The sequence below is a fragment of the Echiichthys vipera genome (genome assembly GCF_963691815.1).
Source record: "Echiichthys vipera genome assembly, chromosome: 2".
Lineage (NCBI taxonomy): Eukaryota > Metazoa > Chordata > Actinopteri > Perciformes > Trachinidae > Echiichthys > Echiichthys vipera.
Window position 1 is genome coordinate 16,555,681 of NC_139827.1, and position 11,351 is coordinate 16,567,031.

Here is an 11,351-nt window from a genome sequence, read left to right on the forward strand (position 1 = left end):
TTATGATTTGACACTATAAATAAAATTGAATTGAATTGAATTGAACCCAACAGAAAATAAATTTTTACAGTTAACTTCACAAGAGTTTTTTTTCTAATAATGTCAGATTTCTCATAACATGCAGATGATGAGGCCTAAAAGCAGCATGAACCCATGGGTTTTCTGTACAGGATGATTTTCACAGAACACCTACCAAAGATGTGAGTTACTGCATCTTCCATGTAACATCAACTGTACACAGTAGATTTGCTCTCACACTGTAACATCAATGCATGAAATGAGAATTGAGAATGAGAATATTTGGTGTACTTTTTTGTAATTTTCACATACATCATCATTTTACGTCATTCCATTTTCATTAATTCTTTAAGAACAAAAACTTTTTAAATGGAATGGAATTAATCCAAAGCCTTTTGTTCAAAAACCAATAAACCCATGTTGAACACCTGAATCATGTTAAACCACAAAATGACATTTAGCACAGCACCCTTTTAATGTACCACTTAAGATGGCTATCATACCTGTGACTAATAAAAATAAACGTCAGATGGTCATCACTGACAAATAGGACGTCAGTATGCCTGTGTATTCTCTTAATAGGCCTCCCTGTCTCAGTTAAAGAGATTTCACATCCATACTCAAGCTTAAAGTGAACGAACATGAGACTTGGTCACAGGACAGGTTAGCTTCAAAAGTTAAATGATGGAGGACAGGTTTCCCGTACCAGGCAATTTTCAACAGGAGTGAACTGTCGTTAAAAGAAACTCATTCCTCTGAAGACGAACATCGCATTTTGTCTAAGAATACAAAGTCAGTGTTTCTTCTGCAGTGATCAGGTAAGTAGAACGCATCTATTCAAAACGTTAAATGCACGCTGAGATACAAGGAAAATGTGATTCCAGTGTTTGAAGTTTAATCAGGACACCAAACCAAATAACAGTAGTAGTGCAACTTGCAGTAGTAGCCTTCATATGGAAAAGGGACAAACTAATAATAACACAAATGACATTGCAACAAAAAGCATGAAGGCAACAACTCCATCCAGCTTGGGCCGGTGGATTGACTGTAACTTTGCCAAGTAAAACCCAGATCCTGAACTTAAGTAATAAGAGCTGTTGTGGGTTTAACTTTGCAAATGTAACCAGATAACAACTTTATAATCCTGCTTCATGGGACAAGCCACACTTTACCAGGTAAAGGTACACATCCATTTCCAACTGAAGGGATCATTTGTATCCACCCCCAACCTGGGAGCTTGAGTAACTCTTCAGGAGCACTGTAAAAGTAGATTTCTCGGAGTGTTATAGCCTTATTGATCAATAATGGAGCGCCAAAACATGGGAGATTAAGACACTGGTCATCTCAGACTGTAACACTGGAATGAATTTACTGTTCAAGATGCTCTTGGAAGAATTTGAAACCTCTGTGAAACTAAACATGACAAACTCCTGAATACATCAGTACGCTTATTTAAGAAAAACAAATAAACTACACTGACCCAACACTCACTTAAAAGCAAACATATGTTCTAAAAACCTAATAAATAAATTAAAGGAATGAAAAATAAAAAAGATGTTCGTGAGATGGTATAACATACAAGTCAAGAACAGCAACAGGCATTGTGCACTCTAACTGACCAATAAGCCAATCAAATATCATGAAGACCACCTGTCTGGTTCCAACCACGACGAAAACACAGTAGTTGACTGTATTTTGGAGTACTTTGAAGTACTTGATTTTACTCATAAGTGCTTGCCTCTGATGCTTTTTGGGAGTCTGATAAAGTGAATCAAGAACACTTCAAATACTTGAAACCTTTTCAACCATGATCCCTTTTGAAATCATGCGGTTGCCCAGTAAAATAATGCTCCAGGCAGTACCCCTGAATGCCCGTTAACTTAAATACCCATCCACACAAGAGGTGATGACAGAAGCCACGCAGTTTTTAATTCTGTTGACCAGTGCAGGTGCACCATCAACAGTTAAGCCGAGGGAATAAGGCGTCCTCTTCTGCCCCCTACAGGTTAGAGCTAAGAGAGCATCCTCTTCAGTGCCTTACAGGAAGACAAACTCATCACTGTTTCTTCTGTTGTTACTCCTGCCCAGTTTTCCAGGCGGCAGGATGTGGGCTGTAGGTCCACTGTGATTGCTGCTGTGACCCTCAAGTCCGTAATCCTGACTCTGACCCTCTACGAAGGTAAAGATGGGGTACTTCTCCTTCGATGACGACAGGGCCTGGGACGACAATACAATAAAGTCAGCAAAATGACTACTACAGAATATCTCACAAGAAGACTGACTACACAAGACAATATTTTGTCAAGAGAGTACAAGAATTTCTACCATTCAAGCCATTTTCAGTGTTGGTGAGTCCAAATTAAACTAAAGCTGCAATGAACGATTATTTTCATTATCGATGTATCTTGCTATTGTTTTTACAATAAGTATACTTCAAATCGCCCGTTTTGTGTTTGACCCAATGTCAAAGATATTCCATGAACAAGTTATAAAAGAAGGAAATATACAACTTCTTAAATAATACAATACAAATCAAGTGCCAAGTGTTACGACCCTGAGGCAATAAAGTGACTTGGTGTGTGCATTTTTGTGTATTATGTGGTTTAAATTCCTCTTTGGGTGCTTGTGGATCTTTCTCTCCCTCTCTCTGAATACCCTACTGTGACGGCTCGGTGTGTAATCGCCATGCATTGAGGCGCCCTCTGACACGCACATGCGAGGCTGCCCAATGTCCGGGTTTGAGAGAGGCGGTGGGGTTGAACTTTCATTCAGGAAATATTGTTTGTATGTCTCTTGTTTTAGAACGGCATGTTAAAATACTACATGCAGAGGAGGAAGAAGTGCTGCCCAGTTGCAGTAAGTGTAAGGACAGTGTATAACTTGTAGAATTTCATTATTCCCAATCCTGCCTACTTTATACCACACCTTGAGAGTAAATTTCAACAAGTAAATTTGGGTCCAGCTACATTGAATGGGCTGCAGGCCGTGCTTCCCCCAGCTCATGTGGGTTACTCTCTCTCTATTCCCAGCCAGCAAATTTTTTATATATTTTAAATAGTATCATGCAAGTATCTATAGCCTATGGCCAGACTTGGGATCTGTAGGGGTGTGTAGCATTTTTGAGTTAACCTCTGCGATTAATCTAAAATTTCTGCACCTATCCTTTAAAAAAGTAGGAAATTAAAGTCCCCCTCCACTGAAAAAATGTTTTTCTTCTTGCTGCTACTGTTGAATGTTTGAGCTTCACTGTGCAGAATGATACACGTGCAGAGTTTGACATTTAAAGGATGTTTTCACATTAATCTGCAGAAAGTGGGAAAATTCTCTGTGCTCATTGAAAATCTAAATAAGGGGCGGGCCTACGAGCATGATTTGTGACATCACAAGTAGTTTGGAAGCCAAGCTTGACTCAGCTGGGAACCAGAGGGTCGCCGGTTCGAGTCCCTTTGTGGACCATGAATGGAGTGTGGACTGGTGGCTGGAGAGGTGCCAGTTCATCTCCTGGGCACTGCCAAGGTGCTGTTGAGTAAGGCACCGAACCCCCAACTGCTGGGGGCGCTGAGCTATTGGCAGCTCCCTCGCTCTGACATCTCTCCATTAATTGTATGTATATAGGTCCTGTTTGTGCGTGTGTGTATTTCGGGCCTGTGTGTGTGTAACCTGTATAAATTAATAACAGAGTGAAAAGCAGAAGTTGTATATTACCTTCAATAAAAGGAATTCTTCTTCTTGCGCACACACGCACGCACGCACGCACGCACGCAAGCACGCACGCACGCACGCACGCACGCACGCACGCACGCACGCACGCACGCATCTCAGGACACTTTACCTACACTGTAAAGTGTCCTGAGATAACTTTTGTTATGATTTGGCACTATAAATAAAATTGAATTGAAAAATTGAATTGAATTAAATGCCATCATACAAAGTCAGATAGTGGCAGGAGGGTGTAAAAACTCACCACACTAACAGCAGAACAAAGACTCTCAAAGTCCTTCTTGTTCTTGGCATAAAAGCCGATGGTACAGCTGGGATCCATGCGATTGAAGGGCATCTTCTTGGGAGAGCTACAGTGGAACGACTACAGAGATCGAGAAGGAGGTTATACAATGCAAGGTCAATACAAGTTCATGACAGGACATCAAGTTATCTTCAACAGTTTGTAAAGTACAAACACTACTGAGCTTGAAAGTCACGTGGGTGCAATATGATCTGATAAAAGAGAGAGACAAAGACAGACCAGAGTGATAAAGCATTGATAAAAATGTAGGGAGAGAGATGAAGACAATGAAACCAACCTCCAGTGAGAAGTTGTCTTGTGAGACATCCACCACAGGCTGGCAGAAGTGAGGGTCCAGATACAGCAGTTGCTCATCTGGCAGAAATAAAGGAGAAGTCAGGAAGAGTTATTAAAACACTGTCTTAAAGTATAAAATTACCACCTGCAACAGTATGCATCAGTTGACCAGCCATGGTTGTGTGGTGATGCTAATACCAAGAGCTATAAGTTGCATTTCCTTTAAAAGGGTCCAATGTTACGCTCATTTTCAGGTTCACACATGCTTTAATGTTAAAACTAAAACAAAAAAATCCAGTAATTTCCTAATACCAAGCATCTGAATATATCTGTATTCACTCTCTGTCTGAAACGCTCTGTTTTAGCACCCGTCTCTTTAAAGATGTACTCTGTAAGAACTGAGATATCTTGTTTCTAGCGGCGTTAAGATGTAATTGCAGGTGAGCCTGTTCTTCCAGAGCCCCCCATCTTGTCATGTTCATGGTCACCGTGTTGACTTTTTTTTTTCTCCTTTGTAGACTGAATTGACACACATTCACCTCTCTACTTCCGGTCCATCCCCTATATGTTACCCTCTTGTATCCATACACACACACTATCACACCTATCTGTGTGACCTACCTGTTACTATCACACTTCCTCCCATACTACAAGCCCGACTCAGAAGTTAGAAGTTCCCGTTTTCCGATTACAAGTGAACGCAGCATAACAAAGGAAAAAAGGAGTCCTGATAAACAAGAAATTCCATCAGCTCCCATTTGTTTTTGGATATCATGAAATTTTGAATTGTATTACTATGCTTATACATACATGTCACTTTTCAAAAAGGTCACTTTTTCTTTCATAACGTCTTTATACATGTCTTTATGACCATAGTGTTTTTCCCCCCGTAATGTTACTGTTATTAAAAAAATAAAATTTATATAATTGTTTTAAGTTAGTCATTTTAACTCATGGTTAGGAAACTCTAAGCAGCTAACACCGTATCACCATCGTGCATCACCGATTCAAAGATTGGTGTCGTGGCAAAGATGCACGTCTAGAAAAAGTGGTAGAGAGTACTCATAAATACCAAAGAACAGAAGAGCTCTGACTATTACAAAAATAGGTGATATGGAAAAAATGTTTACAATCTCATGCTGAGCAAAACTGAGACGGTTGTATCTCAGGTCAGTTGGGTCAACGACCAACATAACAGCAGCAGGCCATGACTTGTCTCGTTCAGAGCAATAGCTCAAATCTCTGTCTCCCTGTGTGAAAACAGTTTCATTGATAAGTCTCCTTCAAGAACACAAGGAGTAACACTAAACACATACAGAGTGTCCCAGAAACAGGAGATACAAACACTGAACACGACACACAGCAACATATGATAGAGTGAACTCTCATCAGATTGTCTGACCTTAATGTGTTGAATGGGCCCTGGGATGACTGCAACATGACTTAAACATAACTTGTGTTTAAACTCCCATAAAATCGTTACATACGTAGATGGGTAGGAAATATTCATATTTTGTTATTCTTAAACTTGTATGTCCATCATGAGTTTTAGCAGTCCTTCAAGAAGACGGGAACCTTCAGAGTTTGGATGGCACTATGCAACACTTCACCGTGGTTGACTTGTACTTCTTAATCGAAATTCTCCTTGGTCGAGTACCAGTAAACATTTCAGCGTAAGTCATCAAGTCTCCCGGACCTTTATGTCTCCAAGTTCATCAGCTCTAAAATCTTTCCACAACAACAGTCACTATACAAACACAGCTACAGTCATTTGTGGTTTACCCCACAGCAACTCACGGTGCACACTGCAGACAGGTGAGTCAACCATGAGACAAACAGGTGTGACAAGACTGAAGGGAGGAGTAGTAAGAGTGCAACAAAGTTATACTATGTTTTGATAATACTACTACGAAAACAGTTTCTTTATGAGAAAGTTATGTCAAAATGCTTCCTTCTCTGTGGTCATGACTCTTGAATTCTGTACCCAAAGAATTACTGGTCCTTCCTCTGAATAAAGATATTGCTCTTATTTCAGTTGCTTCAGTTAGGGATTGCCACATCTAGCTGGTATATGGAAATCTGATATTATGATCTGGCATGATTTTTCACCGGGAACCCTTCCTTACGCAACCCTCCCCTTTTGCAGCGCCCAGGGGGTGGGAGGTGATGGTAGGAAACCGGAGGAAAATGGATAGAACATGTAGACTCTGAACAGACAGGGCCTGCCCTGACCGGAGAATACATGGCCACAATGTTAACCAATAAGTCACAAATAAGGATATTGTTCTTAAATCCTTTTCTTCCCTTCATCTCAAAAAAAGAAAAAGTTCTCACCTTGGAAGCCAATGAAGTAAAGTGAATGCTTCGGTTTGCCACCGATTATTCCGATACAACAATCCAGCTTTAGGATGTTCTGGAAATAAAAGAGAGAACGTAAGTTCTGCATCAAATGACTCCAGTGAGCACAGACATGAATAGATGGTGTGAAAACAGAATATTCAGACCTTGACACATTCGATGTAGGACGGGTTGAGGGCCTCCCCTCCAAGCCGTACAGGCACCAGTATGATGACAGACCTCCAAGCTTCGCTGGATGGATCAGAGGGGGTCTGGCTTAGTGTCAGGTCACACAGATGCACCACATCCTCTTTGTACACTGCAGTGCACAGAAACATGAAAAATGTATCTTTAGATATTTACAGATGAATACATGTTGGAGCAAAGCAATACAATACTGGACTGTCACAGGGAATGATAAATAAATTCAATAGATATCGAGTTTGTAAATCTCACCTGTACAATCCTGAGCCACATATACAGCCATATTGTGGAGCACAGAGGTTCTGACTACCGCTTTCCTGAAAAAAAAAAAAAAAAAGATAACTCCAGTCAATGCTTAAGGGTGTAACTCATTTTAGAAAAAAGTAAATCTCTTCCAACGCCCTTACCGTAGTATGTGTGCCACTATAGAGGGGCCATACCAGTCACCAGCCTTCTTCCCCGAACTTCTGCCAATTTCCACCAGCTGGTGAAGCCCAAAGGGTGCTTGGGGTTGATCCCCGAACCAAGTAACCAGCTTATGGTGAATGGGCTCTGCCTGCCTGTCCCTTACAGACTCAGGTCTTTTCTTCTGGCTACAGTTGGGTGCCTGATCACTCGTCAGGGAATTTTCAGGGGTGTTGGATCCTCGCGGAGAGCCAAAGGAAGGGATGGGGACCCCTCCAGCCCGGGCTGGGGAACGTGGTCTGAACACCTCAAAGTCCACATCAGTTAGCTGCTGAGCATCTGGCCAAGCCCAATCTATGGAAAAAAGAAGGCATGCCACTTAGCAACCAAGTGCAGCCAGTTTTTATTTAATTTCTTCAGTCAATAGCTTCAAACAATCAGAGAGTAGACATCTTTTGAATGGCATACTAATCAGCATGGACACAATGAAAAAAAAGATAAACAGCAGTAAACACCAATGAGTGAATCTAAATAAATAAAAACTTGTAGGAAAGAAAGACAGTGGGAAGAACAACACAGGAATTAGACACGGTGAAAGGGGTCCGATCTAAGGTTGATGAAATGGATGGAAATGACGTTAATATTTTCAAATATCTAATGAAAAAAGTGCTGTCCCATTATCTTTCTCAAGACAATATATTCACTGAAGTCCTTTCAGTGTAGAGTTGTTACTTTCAGCAGAGAGATTGAATACGTGTCACACTACTAAGAGATTGATTTCACTGAAAAAACCTGATCAGCCAGCCTTTTAAAAAGGTCCTGAATGGCTCACACATAGTGCTCCTTCAATGTAAATGTACCTATATTTTCTGTGCATGAAATTAAAACCGTGTGTAACTGTGAGAGAGACAAACCTCTGGGCATCAAATGGACCAGGAGCCCCTGTGCTAGCAGCATCTGCCCACTGCGCAGCATACAGCCCCAGCCACAGTCCGTGGTCAAGGTGGAGCCCTCCAGTGGAGGGAACTCCCTCCTGTAGGTCAGCCAAATCCTGGACGCAAAAGCCAGACGAAACCGCTCCACCTCGTCTGAGAGGAGGCGGAGGAGGAGACAGAAAAAGAAAGAGAACTCTTACATTATGTCTGTTGAAGAAAGATGAAGGTTGCATGGTAATTAACCAAAGTCCTTTACCATTGGTTTGTTTCTCTCTGGACATTTGGAGGCTAAGATAAATGTTCCTGGCTCTCATGAGCAAGGGTTACACAAGATTATTTCGCTTCCTCCGAGATGGCATGATAATACGTGATTCTGTATGACGTTGTGATACACTGAATAAGGCTGAGCGAATGCAAAGTTAACTTTAAAAAGGAGCTGTATGTGAAATGTTGAAAACAAAGCTAGCTTGGATTGCCTCCAAACGGCTCTCACAGTAGTGAAATACTGACGTGACCTGCAGTACAAGTTTTCCATGTCAATGTTTATTCTAACTGTTTTTGAATTTTTTTTCTCATGTTCATTTGCCAGGAGAACAAATAAAAGTTAGGGGGGAACTTTTTTTGGGTGGGGATCAGCTGCTTATTGTTTTCTGAAGTAACCCAGCAACCTTTCAAAAGGAAAATTATTTACACCATTGTGGTTAACCAATCACTGCAGTGCCTGGGACCTTAGAATAACAGAAATAAGCCTGGCTTATTTGGTGAACTTGCTTTATAGAACAGGTCCCTGATCTCTTTCTGTAGAATAAAACATCATCTACTGACACATGTGATAAGAAAGGTATCAAACTTAAGATTATGAACATATATTTTATGTATTTAGATCTTACCTTCACTATTGAGCAGATAGGAGTGTCCCAGGACAGTGACTGGTGATATCTTGTTGAAGGAGGTTTTAGACTTAACAGTCCAACCTACAGAAAGAGGAGCCAATAAAAAAGGAAGTTGGCAAATTAGCCAATCAACAAGGATGAATTAGGCTTTTACATATGTTTGTCATGTTGTTCTGCTACATGTTGACCATAAAATACAAATTAGACTAAGTACAAACCATATTTGACGTTGTTCCACGCTGACATCAGTTTGGCTTTCAGCTTGTCAATCTCGTCGGGCTCTCCGGTTGTCTCTCTACCATGATCTGGAGTCTGTGACGGCCTGAGACCAAAACTTCCCTGCCGCTCCAGGGGCTGCTGCCTCCGGCTCTCCACCAGCTCATCCTGCATCACTCCCCCTACGTACTGTACTGCACTGGGGGAAATGGAGTTCATGCCTCTGAGCCCTCAGAACTGAGCTGTGCTGCTCCTCATTGCAACACAGATCTGGTAAGTGTAAAAAGAAAGGCGGTAAATTATTGCCAGGAGTTCACTGTCTTAACTCCAAACCCTTTTTTATCCTACCTGAAACTCTTTAACATACACTTTATATTTGCTCAATAATATGGGTTTGGCTTATACAGTATTTCTTTTTCCTCATTCCTACATCTGTCTACTGAAAAGAACATATAATGCACGTCTGTCGGCCCTGGAAGAGGGATCCTACTCTGTTGATCTTCCTGATGTTTCTTCCTTGATTGTAAAGCTCTGTGGGGCAGATTAATCCTCTGCAAACTGATCGAAAATGAATATAATTTTTTACTTGCACCCCAAGTTGGAAGCCCCAGAAAAAAAGCTAGTACGTCGTAAACCTTAAGTCAGGATTATTTTGTCAACCACATTACCACAGCTGCGAATGAAGTTTAAAAAAAAACACATGATTGTAAAGAAAAACGGTACTGCAACCAGTCTTTAAGCCATAAGGCAAGGCCTCACTTCCTGAAAAATATAAATAAATGCAACATAGTCAGTGTCAACTTAAGACATCCGTCTTCAACTACGGACTTTCACAGCCTGCTCTGAAACTGATGAGTAAGTTAGTTTCATTCCACATTTATGTTGGAAAAAAAACCCCATCATATGATTAGCATTTGACAACTGGCACGTCAGGCTTTTTTCAGCGACTGTGAAAGTCATCTGATTATAGTGGAAGTCATCATTCCTCACTGCAGATCAAGCTGTTATACACCTCATTCACTGGTGTCCAACCACAGCCACCCCTCACACAGCCTCTTCAGCCTCCTACCACCTGGGAAAAGGTACCGGAGCCTCCAAGCCTTTTCCACCAGACTGGCTAACAGCTTCATCCACCAGGCAAACAGCTTCATCCACCAGGCAGGAAGGAAGTTCAACATCCTCCCCTTTGCCCCCAAGAACCCTGGACTTTGAACCCCCCATCATGAACAGCACCGGCCACTTTACTTATTAAAGACTCTCAAGAACACTCTTTGACTTTTATCAGCGCCTTTTAATTGACATTTAGTTTGTTATACTGCACTTTGTCCTTTTATATAGTACATTGTCAATTTATGTAGTTTGCTGTATATTGCACATATTGTATATACTTTTTGCTCTATTTAGAATTTATTTATTATATATATTATTTCTTTTGTTACTTTTTTTTTACTTATTGCACCGTGGGTCGGAGAGAAACGAATTTTCGATTACTCAGAAACTGATATAGTTGACTTAACTAAAGCAAGTAGTGATCGCAGGACAGTCACAACACAGGTAATGTAAGCACTACAAATGTATGACCAGAAATATTCACTGCAATGTCAATGCATTCGTTTGGTCCTGGGATGTCAATGCAAAATTGATATTTTCCTTCCGTTCAAGTGACGTCACAGCCCCTTTAAACAGCCGTTAACATTAAAGATTCACCAACTTAGCTAAAAACTAGTTAACTTACGTACCTGGTGTAGAAGCCGGTTAATAAGGTCGATATCTTGTAGTATTTTGACTCATTTCAGCGACTTCCCTCTGTCTACATCCACGATTGCAGGCTCCGAAGGTAAATGTATTGTACTAGCTACTTTACGTTAGCTTCCGGCGTTAGCATTCAAGCCGGACTCACCAAAACATATTTATGACTTCTCAACAAAACACGGCTTTTGTCAGCACGGTTAGCGTACCCCCACTGAACGAATAAAAAGCTAATTTGTACAAACTGTGGTGGAAACAACCTAGTACATAGTCCCTTTAACCAGCCACCGCTCC

General features: G+C 41.0%; 1 protein-coding gene across 1 annotated transcript; it reads right to left on the bottom strand.

Moving 5' to 3' along the window:
• Nucleotides 1–438: 438 nt before the first annotated feature.
• atg4da (autophagy related 4D, cysteine peptidase a) lies at nucleotides 439–11,351 on the bottom strand. Its single transcript, XM_083922375.1, has 11 exons — nucleotides 11,048–11,351; nucleotides 9,311–9,578; nucleotides 9,090–9,173; nucleotides 8,179–8,352; nucleotides 7,267–7,618; nucleotides 7,112–7,176; nucleotides 6,823–6,974; nucleotides 6,653–6,731; nucleotides 4,320–4,396; nucleotides 3,983–4,102; nucleotides 439–2,235 (listed from the first exon to the last, which is right to left on the bottom strand). The coding sequence occupies exons 2-11, from the start codon at nucleotides 9,525–9,527 to the stop codon at nucleotides 2,056–2,058; spliced, it is 1,500 nt and encodes a 499-aa protein (XP_083778501.1). The 5' UTR covers nucleotides 9,528–9,578; nucleotides 11,048–11,351; the 3' UTR covers nucleotides 439–2,055.